This window comes from Meriones unguiculatus, chromosome 5, assembly GCF_030254825.1.
Source record: "Meriones unguiculatus strain TT.TT164.6M chromosome 5, Bangor_MerUng_6.1, whole genome shotgun sequence".
Classification (NCBI taxonomy): Eukaryota; Metazoa; Chordata; class Mammalia; order Rodentia; family Muridae; genus Meriones; species Meriones unguiculatus.
In genome coordinates, this window is record NC_083353.1 from 107,024,127 (window position 1) to 107,044,132 (window position 20,006).

General features: G+C 39.8%; 1 protein-coding gene across 5 annotated transcripts in view; it reads right to left on the reverse strand.

The window, feature by feature from the left end:
- Positions 1–20,006, reverse strand: part of Tmcc1 (transmembrane and coiled-coil domain family 1) — a 169,501-nt gene that overhangs the window by 39,330 nt on the left and 110,165 nt on the right. The window contains exon 1 of one of the 5 annotated variants that reach the window (XM_060383991.1): positions 7,837–8,016. The exons of 3 other annotated variants lie outside the window; for them this stretch is intronic. In XM_060383991.1, coding sequence (XP_060239974.1) covers positions 7,837–7,878 — 42 coding nt within the window. In that variant the 5' untranslated portion in view covers positions 7,879–8,016. Of the gene's footprint in view, positions 1–7,836; positions 8,017–20,006 lie in introns of those variants that run through there. One more of the 5 variants, XM_021641012.2, reaches the window with a different exon arrangement.

Consider the following 20,006-nt stretch of genomic DNA (forward strand, 5'->3'; position numbering starts at 1 on the left):
CTGAAGTCCCTACGTAGTGTCTTAAAGTTCTAATTTTAAAGGTTTTCTAAGTTAAAAAAGCACATAAATATGCTTTAAAGTTCCAATACAATAAAGTAATAAATATTTAATACTTCAAACATGGTAGACAAAGAAAAAGTCCATCTTATAGTTAAAAGACATTTAAAGAATTCAAACCCGCAGTCTAGGAGAATTCAGTGATAGGGTGTGTACTTAACATGGGTGAGACATGGAGTTTTAGCCCAAGTACTAAAAAAGTACCATACACACATTTATGTACTTGGGTACAACTCAGTAAATCAAGCCTGAGTTGCATGTATTCTTATTTCACTTGGGTTTATTCTCTGATGTACAGAAAAACTCATCTGAACTTTCTAAATGTAGACTTACCAAAAAAAGAGAATATTACTCTCATTATAGTGTGTGTTCAATAAAACGAATGCCAAGGTGTTGGACTGAAATAGCTGGGATTGCAGAGGTCAAGGCCAGCTAGGATGTCTCAAAACACAGAACAAAATCTAGTGCAGCCTATTTTTAAAAAAAGATATATCTATTTATGTATATAAGTACTTTGTCTTCATGCACACCAGAAAGGCAATTAATCCTATCATAGATGGTTGTGTGTCACAACATGGTTGCTGGGACTTGAACTCAGGACCTCTGGAAGAACAGTCAGGTGCTCTTAACCACTAAGCCATCTCTCTGGTCTGGTAGTATAGTCTTCTGATCACAGCATTTGTGAGACTGAGGCAGTAGGATTTTACAAGTTTAAGACCAATCTGGTCTACACAGGGAATTCCAAGGTAGACAGCAGTCGACAGTTAGACATCATCTCAGAAACTTCCAAACAAATAGATAACACACACACACTAAACGGCAATGCTAACAAATCTTTTATGGCCATGCCAGTCACTATTTCTAAGACCCTTAAAGATGGTTCCTATCCACCCCCTTTACCAGTCCTTTTTAAAATTTTAATAATAGAGTTTATAATTGATTTAGGTGCCTGGAATAACACTGGGAACAAAGTGACAGAATTACAAAGTATTAAGTCCTTTTGTTAATGAGGGGGGTGGAGAATGTCTGTTATTCTTTTCCCAAGTATAGTGGCTGCTTTTCTAGAATTTGAAAGAAGGAAAATGTTTAGACAACAACTGTATTTGCTTTGGAAATACACTGCTGAAAAGGCGCTGTAGACACTGTCCCCATATTTGTTAATGAATACTTTTGGTGGACTTGAGTCCTTGGCTTGCTGATCTATATCTTCACCTGCAGTAAGAGACATTACTCATTTTTTTTCTGTGTGATTTCCCCAGAAAACCAGAAAGACTTTCTCATTTTTTTTTCCTGTTTGTTGAGGCAAGAAAAGAGCTCACATAGGCCAAGCTGGCTTAGTACTCACCATGTGTAGAAGATAATCATAAACTCCTGCCTCCACCTTCTAAGTGCCAGAATTACAAGTATACAACAAATAGTCTTACTACTTTTCTGGTTTTGTCATGGTCTGAATGATTAAAGTACTGAATAACAGTCCTAATGCCCTATAGTACATTAGGGTAATCATAATTCACTACAACCAGGCATTTTAAAAAAAAAGAAGGAAGGACTTTAAAGGTGCAAACAAGAGATGACAACAAAAGGAGTTAGAAATGCCAATTACTTTAATTTGATCACTATAGGTATCTAAATAGATTATCACAGGTAGCAGTTTGTAGTTCACTCAGGGGCAAAAGCATGGTTCTGGTTTTAAGCTCTAGCAACAAACAAGCAAACAAAAAACAAAAAAATCAAACAAATAAAAACCAAAACCCAAAGGAAAACATCAGGCCTTGAGAGAAAATGTTCTTTGGAAAGGCACTCCTTTATGTGCTTATGTTACGTTCTAGTACCAGTTTGATTTAACAACCAGGTACTCCAGGTACTATTTCTTTCCTTCCTTTTTTTTTTTTTTTGCTTTTGAGACAGGGTTTTTCTGTATTACCCTGGCTATCTTGAAACTTGTTCTGTACACCAGGCTGGCCTTCAAATCAGAGATCTACCTTAGCCTCAGATGTGCTGAGATTAAAGGTGTGTGCCACCATTCAGGTACTGTTTATATTTCAACCAGGAGCCCACACTGACTTTGTTAACTTCTTGTTTTTGAGAGGCAAGATCTCATTGTGTAGTTCAGGCTGGCTTCCATCCTGCCCCAGTTCTACAGTTGGATTACAGGCCTATACCAGGGTGTGGTGGTACACACCTTTAATCCCAGCACTCAGGAAGCAAAGGCAGATGAATTTCTGTGAGTTCAAGGCCAGCCTAGTCTAAACAAAGTTCCAGAACAGCCATAGCTACACAGTTGAATCAAAGGGAGTATTGGGGTAAGAGGAAATGAAACAGTCATAGATGACAAAGAAGGGATTTGTAGGGAAGGCCTTAGGTACCAGTCAGCTGACAATCTGTAGCCCTAAAAAATCTTTTGTCTCCCTCCCCGCCCCCCGCCACCATACTAGACAGCTCAAAGTTCAAAACTGTATTAACTTCCCACTGGAATTCAGGGAGAAGGAGGTTTTTGTTTGACTTCAGCGGCTCTCAATTATGTAAAAGCTAATACCAGCCAGTGGGCAGCAAAGCAGAAAAACTACAAAGCAAGGAGCTGAAAATGGTCATATGAGCATCTAAATAGGGCATTTTCTTTTACTGCTAGAATCAATTAGTTCAGAAAGGAGGACAACATAGTTTTTTCTTAGTGACAGAGTTTTAAGATTTCCAAAAAGAATATTGGCACTGACCACTTCAGACTAGCTAAAAAGATATTTCAAAATGAGTATAGGGCTGGGCATGGTGGCACATGTGTTTAATCCCAGCAACCCAGGAGGCCAAAGCAGCTTGATCTCTGAGTTTGAGGTCAACCTCATACACTGAGTTCCAAGACAGCCAGGGTTATGTAAAGACCCTGGCTCGACAACAGAATATGTGGATTAAATATTTATTTCTGAGAGCCATAGGAAAATGTATTACTTTTATGTAAAAGTTTTATTAAGTCAGGTATGGTGCACACGCCTTTAATCCCAGCATTTAGAAAGGTAGAGGCAGGGGAATCTCTGTGAGTTTGAGGTCAGCCTGGTCTACAAAACATGTCCAGGACAGCCACGGCTACACAGAGCAACCCTGTCTTGAAAAGACAAACAAACAAACAAACAAGTTTTATTAAAGTCATTTATTTTGTATGTGTATAGAAAGCCTCAGACCTCCTTCAGAAGTCAGTTCTCTCCTTCCACCACGTGGGCCTTGGGAACTAATTAATACTTAGGACATTAGGCTTGGTGGCAATTGCCTTTAACCATTAAGCCATCTTACCTTATGAGTGTGTGTGGTGCTCATGTGCACCAAGTGCTCTTGTCTGCTGAGCCATCTTGCTGGCCCTCATATTACTTTATTTAAATGTTGGCGAAGGGGTGGAGGGGATAACTGGGGTAGAGATCAGGTGTACAGAGAGCAAGGGGAGTGACTGGGAAAGAGAATGCAAATCATTGTGGGGGGGCATTTCTGGGACAGGGGAGGCTGCTAGGAGTCTATGTGACTCTAGCTGAGACTCACAGCTGCAGGAATTAAGGAGCCTGAAGTGGGACTTCCAGTGGAGGGAGGACACCAACCCTTCCATCCAAATAAAACCTTCAACCCAAAACTTGTCTTGCCTACAAGAAGTGTAGGGATTAAGATGGAGCAGAGAGAAATTGAAGGAATGAAAAACCAATGGCCCAACTTGAGACCCACCCATGAGAGAGAGCCAACCCCTGTCACTATTAATGATACTTTGTTGTGCTTGTAGACAGGAGCCTAGAGTAACTGTCTTCTGAGAGGCTTCATCTAGCAGTTGATAAAAACAGATGCAGAGACCCACAGCCAAACAATAGACCTCAGCTTGGGGAGTTTTGTGGAAGAGTGGGAAGAAGGATAGAGAGAGCTGGAGGGATCACCATAAGAAGACCTACAGAGTAAACTGACCTGGGCCCATGGGGGCTTACAGAGATTGAACCACCAACCAAAGAGCTCACATGGTTGGACCTAGGGCCTCTGCACATATGTAGCAGATGTACAGCTTGGTCAACATGTGGGTTCCCTAACAATGGGAGTAAGGGCTGTCTCTGACTCTGTTGCCTGACTCTAGATCCCTTTCCCCTATCTGAGCTGCCTTGTCAGAGCCTAAGTTTAGTCCTGCTTTGACTTGAGGTGCCAGAATAGGTTGGTATTCCTTGGGGGCCTCCCTTTCTTTGAGAAGAGGGAGGAATGAGGGGAGAGAAGGAAGAGGACTGGGGTCAGGCTGTAAAGTGATTAAATAAATAAAAGCCAATGTATACAAGTCTATCCATTTGTGTGCATGTACATGTACTCATCTAAGCACCCTGAACTGTAAGATCCTTAGGACTCTTCTAGTGAAAGAGCCTTATTTCACAATAAGAAATAAAAATGCTGGTACACTAATTGATCTCCTGTTACTATTTAGTTACAGCAGGTCGGCTCCACAAGCCAGGCCTCCTGAGCCTCACCTTCTCACCAATGTTACTTCTCACTTGAGAGACAACTGAGACTCTGCACAGCCTATAGCCCTGGCCTCCAAAGTAGAAATGGTCCTGCTCAGTCTGAACCTTGACCTCACAGCCAGTGAGAAGATATGTTTGTCGTATTCTAATCTTGTTTTCACACCTCACACTAGTTCAGCATAAATCTTTAGATTTGCTCATTACAAATGTCAAAAGCTATTCTCAGTTTTAAGTCCTACATTCATTTGGCCCTCAAACTCAGAGGTGATCTGGAATATAATTAATTCAATGGAGAATAACAAGAAAACAAGTAACACAAAATGATTTACCACAAGGGACAATTATAAGATAAATAGGTATTGGGCAGTTTCATTAAGAACCATCCCTGGGAGCTGGAGAGATAGCTCAACTCTGGTTGACAATGGTTAACACTGGCTGCTCTTGCAGAGTACCAAGGGATGTAATACCCTCTTCTGGGCAGAAAGGAAAAAGGTGTTAAGAGTTTGGTCCTCTTTTATTTCTCTAATCTTATGAGCTGGTTCTACATTTTAATAATGAAAGTTAAGGGGCAGGAGAGAAGGCTCAGTCAGTCAAATCTTGTTTACCTTGCAAGTTTCTGAGTTGGATCCCTAGCACACACATTTTAAAAAAAGGCAAGGTGTGGGGCAAACATATAATATTCTAGTGCTAGGGAGGGCAAGGGCAAGCCAAACCCTGGAGCTTGCTGGTTAGCCGGCCTATCTTACATGGTGAATTCCAGGTTCATGGAGAGACATTGTCATAAAGAGACAAGGTAGACAGATCCTACGGAACAGCACCTGAAGGTAACCTCTAGCCCCATGTGCTAGAGGTTTGAATGTGAAGAAATTTTATTATAACAAAGCTAACCACTTAATAAAGCAACAGCCTGATGTATATAAAACAGGTTTAAAGTACAGTATAGCTGGGTGTAGTGGCGCAAGCCTTTAATTTTAGCACTCAGGGAGTGCAGGCAATCACTTCGAGTTTGGGGCCAGCCTGGTCTACAAAGTGAGTCCAGGACAGCCAAGATCACACAGAGAAACCCTGTCTTAAAACAACAACAACAAGAAAGTACATTGTACTTTAAACTTCAAGGTATACTTAGTACAGCAACTGTGTGTGGCCAAGCTTGTTCTAAGTTGCCATGATAAATACTTGAGTGTCTGCAGACAGTCTCATATACAAGTGTCAAGGAATTGTCTAGAATGTCTGTATTACACATGTAGCCTTAACATAAATAGATACAGGTGTAGCCTTTACAAGGTTACTGAGAAAGGAAAAGGGCAAAAATCTTTAAAATGGACCAAGGAGCCATTATAAAAGTTTAAAATACTTAAAATGAAGATGAGTTCAATAAATACAGTGACTTCTGGAGTTCCCCTCTTTTCAAATTCTACACTGGTTTCCTGTAATCAGCTATATTTTCCTTTTGTTAAGTTTTCTTTCAAAATGTTAATTCTGTAGTGTAAAAAGATGTTCAGATCTCACAAATGGTCCCAGTTTACCAACTCTTGATGTATCTAGTCCTGTTAGGAATCTGAGATGCTTGAAGCAGGTACCTCACTGCTTCAATGAGAACACATCAGTGAGCAGATTATTAGTTTGAGAAAAAGACATGATAGTGAAGTAAGGATATCGTTTTTAAAAAAGAAATTCACTCAGGTACACTGTAGTTGAGAAAATTATTGTGTGTGTGTGTGTGTGTGTGTGTGTGGTGCGGCGCATGCAGGGGTACTGAGGACTGAACTTACATAGCTTCTGCATGCTATGTAAGTGTCTACAGCTGGGCTAAACCCTGTTAGGTCACTCCAGCTCTAGAAATATCTCTCCTATTACGAGTTGATGTAAGTACTAGGTAAAGGCAACTGAAGTGCTTCAGTTCTTTCTTGTGTTTCTGTCCCACACTGGCGCTGATGGCACACAAGACATAACCCTGTCTATAAGAGACAGCTAGCTCTATCTCTTAGGACTCTTCCAGGAAGACTTTTCTTCACACCAGCCTACACAGCCTGCACTACCATTCTATTTCTCCCCTCACAAATGTATAGTTTTTAATTATGCATGTTTGTAAATGTGAATTCAGGTTTCCATGGTGGCCAAGGTGACAGATCCCCCCGCTCTGGAGTTACAGGCAGTTGAAATTCACTTGTTGTGAGTGCTGGGAACCAAACTTGGGTCCTCTTCAAGAGCAGTGGGCACTCTTACCTATTGTGCTATCTCTCCCCCTCATGTGCTAGCATTCTTAATAAAACATTGATAAATAAACTGACCTTTTAGAACTTCAGAATAAACACAAGATGTGCCAGGTTTTAAGATTCAGAACAAACAGAAAAGGAGGGTACAAATCAGAAGCACAAATCTGCTAATAAAGCCGGCATTTAAAATATCAAACTGCAGAGTGAAAAATCTGTTTGAAGCTTTAGTCCAACTGCTTACCAGCAAACAGTATTAATTTTAGAATCTGGAGAAAAACTCTCTAAAGAATTAGCTTTGCTTTTTTAAAAAATTATCTCCTAGAAAGTATCTATGTATTGTTTATGAAATCAACCCACAGTGAACTCAATCTAATGGTTCAGTTTTCTACTCAGAACTAAAGATGAAATGTGAACATAGGGAATGTTGCATAAAGCTAGATCATCTTCCTGTTTAGTTCATTACACAGTTCTGCGCTGTTGATCTAAAGATGAAAATTAACACTGAGATGTACATACTGCTCATAATTCAGGAAACCATCGTGTCACAAGAAAAGCCCTAAAAACAAGTAGCTCAATTATAAGAATACTTTTATTAAAAGAATGTGAGAAATATTTCAAACTGGCTTTAGCTCAAATTCCTATTTGTTATGCATGCCTGGCATCTTCAGATTTAACCCAGGCCTTTCCCATTCTGCCAAGACAAATGAAACTCTTTTGTTCACGGAAGGAAACGCTTATTTTCCGGTAAAATTTTACCCTAAAACACCCAGAAAAATATCTATTCTGCATGGAAACAGGTCCCATACCCAAGTGTTGGGACACTCTAGTATGAGCTGAGCATGCCTTACAGAGCCACACAAACTCCTCTGCATTCTGCCCAAATAGCTATGAGTGAAACAAACAGCTAGGAAACATAACAGGAGTCTCTATTATCTCAACCTCACTGTCTTAAAATAGCACATGCCCTGGCTGAGCTCTGCTGCTGAAAACTTCCAGCAGCTCCGTTAGTTTCCTGTGTCTGCGAAAACAGCCCCACACTTAAAGCTGTAGAACTAAAGGAATGAGGAAAAGATTTATAAAAAGAGACAGATACACACACATATACAACATACGGTTTCCGAGGAGAGTGACGGTTCCATGCTGGTGAGGGAGGAGGAGGAGAAATACGCCGAGTAACCCCTGGGTTTCTCCCAGGTTTGAACATGCTGTACTGTGGCATGAGGTCAGCAGACTGACTCTAGCCCTGTGAGGCTGAATTCTACCCTGACAAAGCAGTATCACTGCAATATGAAGCAAGAGTACCCAGGGCATGTTGGCAGCTATACAGAATGGCTGTTCTAGAAAATAATGGCAACTCCAAAACAAGAGCTCCACGCTGTCACATGAGATCATCTCCAGTTCAGTTAAGCAATGACATAAAAAACACCTTCAACACCAATCAAAGGCAGCTCATAGTATTAAAAGATATGAAAGTTTTTCTTTGAATAGGAAGTGGGGAATCTGAAGAACCCATTGGTTTACTCGACTGATATCACAAACATACTAGTTCTGATTTGACAGGAGGTTGGGAACCTCTTGCTTCTGGATCCTGTGACCTAGCTGAGGAGCTCCAAACCTCTGTCATTTTAATATAGAGCAGGTGGTACATTCTGAAAATAATATCTTTGGTAATGGATAGATACTAGCACTGAAGGTGTGACTAATAAGTTCATTTTTCACATTTGCCCCAACTTCATGTATTATTTCTTTTTAGTTCACCATAAATGTATATAAGTATGCAGCTGAGAGTATAGTTTAGCTGGTAGATCACTGAGAATTCATATGACTCTGGGTTCAGTCCCAGTACAGTATAAATAGGCATGATGTGTAGTCCTCTAATCCTAGCACTGGAGGCAGCAAGGGGATCAGAAGTTCAAGGTCATCCTTAGCTATATGGAATTTCAGGTCAGCCTGATACACATGAGACTCAAAAAAACAAAAACAAAACCAAAAACATATTTACTTCACCTTTGGTGAGTCACATAGCCCTGCATATACTTCTTCCTTCCTTTTTTTTTTTTTTTTTAAAGATAGGGTCTCATCATATAACCTGGTTATCCTGGGATTCACTAAAATCAGGCTGGCCTTGAGCTCACAGCAATTCACCTGCCTCTGCCTCCCAAATGCAGGGACTGAAGGGATTCATTACCATGTCTGATTCTCTACCAAATTTTGACATGAAATACTATAATTCTAAGGTCAAATTATTCCCTAATGTGTTTTAGTTGAAAAACAGATTTTATACCACTTTTTAAACTTCTAATTTTATGATCCATGACAGGGCCCATCTTGATGCATGTTTTACAGACATTCATAGTAGTATATATTCTGTTGTTTCACACATTCTAGAATCTAGTTCAGAGCAGATGCACAGCTCTTATGGATCTTTGCTTACTTCCTGCCTACTGGGTTCTATGAATCACTAAGAGAGGAGTGTTGTTTCTAACTGTGGATTGATTGACCTTTTCAGTGCTGCCAGCTTCCCTTCCTAGTTCTGCAGCTCTGGTGCTGTTAAGACATTTGATGTTTCTAAGTTGCTCTGGGTAACATTAATGTCACTAATGTCAATGTTATTTTGGTCTTTTCCCCTCTCCCTGTGAACCAATGATTTAATTACTTTTTCATATGTCCCCTCATTTTTTATCGTATTCCAGATACTGCGATTACTGTTGTAAAAATCTAGGTAATACTAAGTGCATATAGAGAATAATACTGTTATCTCAGTAGAACCAGCCTACTTGTCCTCACTTTAGACTTTATAACCAGGCTTCTGCAGACTGTGTTCCAAAAGGAGCTAAATATCAAAGTCTTTGCAATTGCTAAGCACATCTGCTTCCCATGTGCATTAATCCCTTATCACCAGGCAGACCTACCCATGGTCTAAGCCACATTTTGCTTCTCAAAGCCTGCTTGTGTATGCACAGCATATGGACACATAGGCAGGCTGAATGGTTACTGGAAACAATTTAAGGAATTTACTTCCCACGCCTCCTGCTAATCTAATCTTCAGTACTTTCTGGGGAAACTACAGGTATCTAGTGGAAAGGTTGGGAACTCATGTACTCTTCTCTTTACCATCTAATTTCTAGACAGTGACTGTGTTTGGAGGCAAGCAGCTGAGTGAAGGAAGCAAACAGGGTTCATTTCAACCGCTTAGGCCCCCTTTCCACTGATCAGAGAGAATGATTTCCACACTCAGTTTCAGGTTCCTGTTAGACTTCAGTCTATTGTTACTATAGAATTGTGTGAGTTTCTCAGCATAAAAGAGAAGAGAAAAGAGAAAAAAAGAAAAGCAAGGCCTTTCTGTGCTTCTTTGAGTATTATAATTCTTTTCTCTTCCTTCAGTTCAAAAGCAGAGCTTCTCTTAACATTCTTCCTACTCATAGTAAGGCCCAATTCTGGGTTTTGTGAAATAAAGCTTGGGGATTGGAGAGATGGTAAATTCAGTCCTAATTCTGTAAAAAATTACCCTTTCCTCCATAAAAGGTAGCTTGTCCACTAGGGACCAACATTCTACAAATCTCTCCACCTGTAAAACTTTTATACAAATTACCCCCTCATCTACCCTCCCCACCTCTCTCTTTTCTCCTCTCCTTGCCCCCACCCCCACCCCAAGACACAATCTCACTAAGAAGTCCTGACTATACTCCTAACTCATAGAGATCTGGAATACCACTCCTTCCCAAGCGCAAGGATTAAAGGGAATAAAGGCATGGGATACTGAGCCCAGCTGTTATGTAAACATTTTCATCTCTCCCACCTGGTAAAACTTCTGCCTATCCCTGCAAGTTAGGAACTGGAGAGTCTGGAGCAGCTTACTCCCTCCTTTCCTTTATTTCCTTTTATTGAGTCTTTTAAACTTTTAACTAGCCTATTTCAAGACTGATTCTCTACCAAATTTCCTTGTTGGCTGGCCAGACCCCAGCCAACAAGGAAAAACCAGTCTCTACCTGCATTGGAATAAAACCAATAAAATGGCAGTGCATGGTACCACACACCTGCAATCCCAGCATTTGGGGAGGCAAAGGCAGGCAGATCTCTGTGAGTTCAAAGACAGCCTTGTCTATAAAGTGAGTCCAGGACAGCCAGGGCTACATAGAGAAACCCTGTCTTGAAAAAACAAATATTAAAAAAAAAAAAAAAAAGAATAAAACCAAATGAACTTCCTGCCCCATGTGCTTGTTCTGGGGCATTATTATTTAGTTTTGAAATAGTTGCTTATGCCAGCTGTTAGAGATTAGAGATGTGGCTCAGTGGTACCTATCTAGCAAGGCTAAGGATCTGAGTTCTATCCTCAGCAGTGCAAAAACAATCAACAGTGCAAAACAAAAATGTTGGGCATGGTGGTGCATACCTTTAATTCCAGCACTTAGGTGGAGGTAAAGGCAGACAAGATCTCTGAATTCTATGCCAGTTTGATCTACATAGTAAGTGGTAGCAGCCAGGGCTACATAGTCAGACCTTGTCTCAAAAACAAAACAGCAGCAGCAGCAGCAGCAACAACAACCCTCTGCCTCCGGAGTGCTGGGATTAAAGCTGGTGCGCTGTCACACCCAACTTGTATATGGGTTTTAAGTGTCATTATCAAAGAATAAAAAAAGTCTACACAGTAAAATAACTCACAGTAAGCTATTAAGGCTAGATTATTACTGAAGAAAAAATTTCATGCATTCTAAAAGAACAGGGCCTTACAGAAATTTAGTCCTTCAAAGTCAATGCTCTTTATTCCCAGACTCATGGAGAACTACTTCTAGTCAACCCTGCGTGAAGTGTCCAATACAGGTATGCTATTAAACAACAAACAAACAAACAAACCAACACTAAATCAAACAAAAGACCATTTATCTGCTATTTAATCATATTCTTCTCTGTGCGTTTATATCACTGTGCTCCAATTGCCTTCAACTCAGACACCAGCTGGAGGGGAAGACAGCCTGAGGGTAAAGAGCCACATCATACGTCCCAGCCTAAGCACCAGGCTAAACCACTCATGTCACATGCAGGCTGACACACTCGCTCACATTTCTTAAAATGTATCCCTACTAAACAACACATGTCATTGCCGTGACAAAACATCCAGGAAAAGCAACTTAAGAAACGAAAGGTTTACTTTGGCTCACAGTCAGAAATGTGAGCCATCATGCTGGGGTGGGACAGAGCTTTTGAGCAAAGGGAAGGCCTGTGGTTGAGCTCTCCTTCCTTTTTACTCCATTCAGGCCTCAGTCACATTCAGGGTGTAACACTGCCTTCTTCAATCCCTTAGCAATACCTCCAGACACACCAAGAGGGGTACTTTACTAATCTCCTGGTGCTTCTCCATATTATATAAATAAGTGCGTGTTGATGAAAAAAATCTTTTTTTAAAAAATTCTTTATTAATTACACTTTATTCACTTTGTATCCCCACTGTGGTTCCCTCCTTCCTCCCGTCCCAATCCCTCCCTTCCTCCACCCTCTGCATGCATGCCCCTCCCCAAGTCCACTGATAGGGGAGAACTTCTTTTCCTTCCTTCTGATCCTAGTCAATTAGGTCTCATCAGGAGTGGCTGCACTGTCTTCTTCTGTGGCCTGGTAATGCTGCTTCCCCCTCAGGGGGAGGTAATTAAAGAGCAGGCCAATCAGTTCATGTCAGAGACAGTCCCTGTTCCTATTACAATGGAACCCACTTGGATACTGAACTGCCATGGGTTACATCTGTGCAGGGGTCTTAGGTTATCTCCATGCATAGTCCTTGGTTGGAGTATCAGTCTCAGGAAAGTCCCCTGTGCTCAGAATTTTTGGTTCTGTTGCTCTCCTTGTGGAGTTCCTGTCCTCTCCAGATCTTACTGTTTCCCACTTCTTTTATAAGATTCTCTGCAATCTGCCCAAAGGTTGCCCATAAGTCTCAGCATCTGCATTGATAGTCTGTCTGCAGGGCAGAGCCTTTCAGAGGTCCTCTGTGTCAGGCTCCTGACTTGTTCCATCATTTCTCCTTCTTCTGATGTCCACTCCTAGGCATATACCCAAAAGAGTCTCAAGTACACAATAAGGACATTTTTGCTCAACCATGTTTGTAGCAGCCTTATTTGTAATAGCCAGAAGCTGGAAACAACCCAGATGCCCCTAAGTGGAGGAATGGATGCACAAATTGTGGTATATCTACACAATGGAATATTACTCAGCAATGAAAAATAAGGAAATCATGAAATTTGCAGGTAAATGGTGGGATCTAGAAAAGATCATCCTGAGTGAGCTATACCAGAAGCAGAAAGATGCACATAGTATATACTCACTCATATAGACATATAATATAGGATAAACCTACTAAAATCTGTACACCTAAAGAAACTAATGAAGAGGGAAGACTCTTGCTAAAATGCTCAATTCCCATCCAGAAAGGCAAAGAGAAAAAATTCTTAAATACAGAATAGAAACTGCCTCTAAAGAAGTGGAACAGATTGAGGAGTAGCACATAAAAACAAACTCTATCTCATGCAAATACAGTAAAGCACTTGGCCACTGTTATTAGGTGTTAGTTATGTAATTCTCTTCATTTCAGCTTAAAATATTTATATTACAAAAAGGAAAAACTATACAGCTTAGATGCCAGTTTTACTGCTAGCAACCATGGTGTGGCTCAGTGACTCAACACCTGTTTGGCATATGCAGGGCCCTGGGTTTAATCCCTATCAGAGCAAACGCACATCAACAACTCCAATATTCTGACACTGCCTTAGCCAAGTGTATGTATGCACTATGCATACAGCTGTGGTATTTTGTGCCCACAGCTCAAATGCTGGTCATCAGGCTTCCATCTTGAAATCTTACACCATGTTTTAATATTGAGCTTCAGGCAAGTGAATACTTAACCATCTTCAAAAACAGGATTAGTGCCCTTATGAAAGACTTCTTGCAACTCTCTTGTCTCTTTTAACACATGAAAGCACCATCCAACAGGGAACAGGCCCCCAACAAAAATTAATCTGCTGGTACCTTGATCTTGGACTCCAAAACTGTGGGAAATAAAATTCCTGTTGTTTATATATTACTCAGTCCAAAATATTTACAAATACACAAATAAGAGCTGAGGGTGTGCCTAGCATGATATGTACAAGGCAGGCCTTGGATTCCATCTCCAGTACCATAAAAACAAAAACAAACAACAAAAGTAAAACAAAACATACATACACACACACAAAACAAATAAACAGAAAAACCCCAGTAAGTCCTGCAGGTAGGCATAGTGGCGCATACCTCTAATCCCAGCATTTCAAAGTCTGAGGCCAATTTAGGCTTCATAGCAAGATTCTACCTCCAAAAACCAAACAATAATGACAACTGAATAGAAATTATAGTTTCAATGAACACAAATTACAAACACCCATATGGGTGTGTGAACTCAGTGACTACTGACAATAGTCCAGTGTTTAAAAGGCTTAGAACCAATTGGTGTATACCCCACACCCTTCAGGGCAGAAGAGAAAACTTGTAAGCTTTAGGACTGCATTTCTTTCTTCAAAGCCAGGGGTTTTGGCCTTCACAGCTCATTCCTTAATTCTAAAGCTATGTTTTAAAAAGCACATCTCTACTCATGTACTTCAGGACTAGACATCCTGAGGACTAGAGTCAGCTTTTGCATATTATTACATAATTCTGTTGCATATTATTAGTTAAGTCTATTATAATGACTGGCAATTTATTAATTCACATTATACTTTACTTCCAAAAAACTTTTAAGATAACTTACAAAGTTATCTTAAAGTGTTATGGTAGCACAGGCTAGTAACTGTAATACTTGGTAGGTAGAGGCAGGGAGATCACTGGAGATCATGAGGTTAGCCTGGGCTATAGAGACTCCTTTTTTTCCAAAACAAATATAAGTTTATACACATTTAAAAGCTCAATAAGAAATATGATTCAAGAACAAAAGATAATGGAGAATAGGAAGAAAGATAAATGAACTACAGATTGCTATAAACTAAGGTCACTACAACTGAGCACTTTGGATTTTTATTTTCTAGCAACACCAGTTTTCACTCTAATTTTTCATTAGCTGTTAAAAAAAAAGTGTAAGAGAACTCACCGGCAACTTAAATGAAGCAAGAAGTATGATGTAGATGTGTGTAAAATTTTTTAACAATGATTTTATAAGGGGTACAAAGGTATCCTTCACAGATGATTTCTTATAAAGTATACCAAGGGCTTGCTGCACAATCAGGGTTCAGTGGCTACATTCCTATATTCAATAAAGGAACCAGCTAAGGCCTGCAGCTTTTTAGTGATCTTACTTGATATTGGGAAACAGTCCGAGTGACATATAGTCCATATACCTCTTTGCAAAATAGTTTCAAATGTCAGAGTTTAACCTCAGTTTTCAACAGAAGATGGCTACCACAAAGCTGAATTCATTGGGGCAATAGCAAGGGACTATATATTAACAGCTGAAGAATCTTCCCCTACATTTTACTTCCCCTTCACATTCTAAAAGGTCCATTGCTGTGTTGATGAGGTGTTCAAAGAAGGATTTAGAAAATTATTCTACAATTTCAGAGCCCTTGATCTTAAACACTACTTACACAGGAAGGTTCATGCAAATGTGCACACGAAAAAAATGAGTAGTTATTTTCTTTCTCTCAACTAGTGCTTTTTTAAAACAAAACAAAACAAAACAAAACAAAACAACAACAACAACAACAGTCCTACTTCTGGAAAGCAAAGTCAGGTCTCTGTGATTTCCAAGACTTCCTTATTTGGTCTTCATGGCCAAATGTCTCACATTGAGAACAGACTCAATTATGTACCAGCTACCTTTCCTACTCTATTCTTCTATCTTAGATCAATTCTCTTAGATGATTCATGGAGAGTTCCATGTAGAAACTGGAAGTTGATCAGAATGAGAGTTCAAAGTCCTGGGCTTCTCTGTGTCAGTGGACATGCTAGTACTCTGACAGCTAAACTCCACCAAAGAACAGCAGGTTCGTCACTACAACTTCAAGTCAGAAGCAGTGACAAAGCCTGACCTTTGTACTTGGGGTCAAAAGAGAAACAGCACAAGATAGAAGAAGAAATAAAAATGGGTTTGGAGTTTGAGGTCAGCATGGTCTACAAAGTGATTTCCAGAACAGCCAGGGCTACCTGAGAAACCTTGTCTTCCAACAACAAAAACTAAAAACAAACCAAGGACAAAACAAAAAACAAAAACAACAATAAACAAATCCAAACCAGACAGACAGACAGACAGACAGACAGACAAACAAACACATTTTCTAGCTGGGCATGCTTGTGCATGCCTTTGATCCCAGAACTCAGGGAGGCAGAGGCAGGTGGATCTCTGTTAGCTGGAGGCTAACCTGGTCTACAAAGTGTTCCAAGACAGCCAAGGCCACATAGAGAAACCCTGTCTTGAAAAGACAAAGACAAAGACAAAAACAAAACATAACTCGTTTTCTGGTATGGCTATTCAGTTTATATTCCTAGACAATGTTTCCCAGCTCCCAGGAGCTTTCAACTCAACTATTGGAAGAAGCAGTATACAATGATCATCAACATAAGCTTATTCCAAGTAACCCATGAGTATTTAAATTATGTGCTAAATAAAAATAAAGAATGCTGGGCTTAGTAGTAGTGAATTTGCCTAGTGTAACTGAGTCCCTAGGTTAGATTCTCAACACATACACACACACAAAACAAAAAACAAAACAAAACAAAAAAAACCAAAAACCAAAAACACCAGTAAAAGTATGAATGCTGAAAAAAATTTACTTTCAGACTAAAGTGACTTTTTAAGTATTTAAGGTGATCAAAGATCAGAGCTTTATTACAAAGTACTGAAAAAATGCTTAGGGAATTAACCACAGGAACCTTGAGAAAGGCCTAAATGAGTATGACTGTCAGGTCTGTCTTTGCTTCTTGGTCAGCTGAGTTGTGAGCAAGCAGCTGCCAAATGCTTGTATTGCTGTGAAGCCAGGCACTCACTGCCATACTTCCCCACCATCACAGATTGCAGCTATTCAAATCAAACAAAAAGTGACAAGAGTCTATATTTGGCACCTACTTCTGCCCCACAGAACACAACATGAAACACTATTCTTGCAACCAGCTTCTGGTGACCCAGAATTAGGTAAAAAACAAACAAAGCAAATACCCAAACAGCAACAACAAACAAACCAAAACTCTAAAGAAGCTGGAAACAACAGAAAACTGAAGAGCAAGCAACATCTGAACAATGACTAGGGAAAAAAGAAAAACAAAACAAAACAAAACCTTTCTGCAGTTGCTGGAAGAGTCAGAATTTTGTAAAGACACAGAAAGTGATGGGGTTATCAGGAAACAGCAAACACATATCTGTCCTACCCTGATTTATGGAATCTCTCTGTGCTTTTGTGTAATATTGGTCTACAGTTTTAAGCACTTATCCAAGATTTTGCATATGTGAGATGTTATTGATGCCTATTAAAATGTCTTTAAGTCCTGTACCTTATCAAGGTATAAGAAAATGAGATACACATATTTTAAATAATGGATAGACTGAAAGATACTGATTTTTAGTACAGAATGGTATTTACTACATAAATAAAAACATATGTTCAATTTAAACAAGAGTAGAATGAGAATTCTAAGAAATGACCTCTTCATACTTCAAAGCCGAGTCTGTCATTCCTAAGCTTTACTGCTGAGCCTCTAGCACTTACCTCTTCTTCCCACTGCGACTTCATCACTTCACTGATTCCTGTCTTTCCTTTGACTTAATAGAAATATAATTTCCAATGCACACTTAGATATGCTCTATGTAACTGTGCTTCCAAGTCCAGCTCTTTCGGGCCTTCCAGATTAATCAGATGGGACACCTTTGACCTTGTGAACACAGGGCACTATTCCACCTCACCTCTGAGATCACCAACCTTAGAATTCACCACCCCTTTGAAATGATACCTTAAGCTCTTATATATCTATTAATCTTAACCTCTTATCCTATTCCTCCCAGAATCTAGTATCTTTCCAGCTACAGTCATGGTGGCAATAACGAGATCAGGCAGAACAGGATTAGTACTGTATTTCTACTCTACTGATGGTACGACTTTCAGAACTGCTGGATGGAGCCAAAAAACATCATGTTCAGTGAAATAAGCAAGACTAAGAAAGACAAATACTGTGTGTTTCTTCTCATATATTTACACACACACACCACACACACACACACACACACACACACACACGTAATTCATACAAATAGAAGGGATCATTAGAGGGGAGGAAAAGATCACAAGGGAGGAGGTAAATGAGAGGGCAAGATATATGTAACATGAAAGCAGAAGGGAGGCTACCTTGTAGGAGGAAAGGGACTAACAAGAGTGGGAAAGAAGAGTTGGAGAAAGCTATGGGGAATGAGATGAAGAAAAATCAGGCATGAAAACATAAGTATGAAAATGCCAGCATGAAACCTGTAACTTTGTATGTTGATTTAAAATTAAAAACAAGTACTATTCCTACCACAGCCACCAAAACAATCATGGCCATTTACATGCAGAGCTCTCAGTAGGTTAAGCTGGTTTTGAACTTTCTGCCCTCCTAGCTCAGTCTCCTGTGTCCTGGGATTCCAGGCATGTGCCACCCCACACATTTATTGGCTTCATTTGTGAAGATGAAAAAAAAGAAATTAAGGCTTAGAGAGAGTGAACTGCCTGCTTAACTTTAACATTTAAGTATTTAACTATTAACATTTATGCTTTTTAACTGTTTTTGATATTCTCCTACTGTGGCCTACCCCACCTGATTTCCCAAGGAAGAGGCTTCATCTTAACTTGTATATCCTTATGGAGGCATAACTGCCCTGCTACTTTCATTTCTGTTTCACTGTTTGAGAACCATAGTGTGACAGTAACTCAACACAGCTGTATTACTTGGCTACTCTAATGCTCACATGGTTCTTTCTGCCTCTATACATCCAAAGCCACTGTGGCCTTCAAAGCCCAACTGCGACAGCCTTTAGAAACCATCCCAGTGACCTTTGTGAAAATTCTCTTCTTCTCTTTTCCTTTTTTATTTGTTTATTTTTGAAACAAGGTAGGCCATGCTGTCTTCTAGCTCACAGAAATCCACCTGCCTCTTCTGGGTTTAAAGGCATGTGCCACCCCACCTGGCCTCTTCTTTTTGAGTAACAAAATACCTACTGCATGTCAAGTACTCTTTGACAGCCGCTGAGTTGCTCCTAAAGATTCAGCTCTTGGGGATGGAGACATGGCTGACAATTAAGAACACACACTGTCTTTAAAAAAAAAATCTGAGGTTTGTTCCCAGCACCCATACCTGAGGGCCCAGAACGGCCTGTAACTCTAGTTCCAGGTGACTTTACACCTTTTACTATATGTGGCAGATAAAGGATGCAAGCATATAAAACTGCTTAACCTGTCTGTAAAATACTCTTTTCTCACATGAATTTAAAAAAAAAAAAAAAAAAAAAAGGAATCTTGGGCTAGGAAGGTAACTCAGAGATAGAATACTTACCTAGAACATGTCAAGCTGGGTGTGATTCCCAGCAGCACATTTAAAGAAAATCTTGATTCATATCTTTAAAAACAAAGTTAGTTAAATATTGTTGAGAGGCATTTCTTTGGGTTCAGTTCATAGGCTCTGAGAACTGTTAACATTCATAGCCTTCTTGCTATCTATCTTCTAATTTGAGTTAAAAACATCTTTCCTGTAATATAAAATCAAGGCTTCTATTTGGATTTTGCTGCTTTCATTTGCTAAATTGTACTTTTCCCCCCAAGAGCAGATACAGCCATGTTGGTACTTAATGAGGCTGTCCATAGTGAAAGGACTCTTAAGTAACAAGGACATCAAATAATAAGATCTAAAAATAACTTTTAAAAGAAATTATTCAAGAGGCTGGAGAGATGGCTCAGCAGTTAAGAGCACTGGCTGCTCTTCTAGAGGACCTGGGTTCAGTTCTCAGTAGCCACATGTAACTCCTGTTACATGTGGTAGTCTGTAACTCCTGTTCCAGGGAATCTAATGCCCTCATTCAGACATACATGCGGGCAAAGCACTGATGTATATAAAAAAAAGAAAGAAAAGAAATTATTCAAGTTTGCTGGGTTTGGTAGCACAAACCCTGAGTAATTCCAGTACTCAGGACAAAGAGGCAAAAATGATCATGAATTCAAGGTCAACTCCAGTTACAAAGAGAATGAGGCCAGCCTGGGTTAATTGAGATCTTATTTCAAAAACTAAAAATCAAATTAACAAA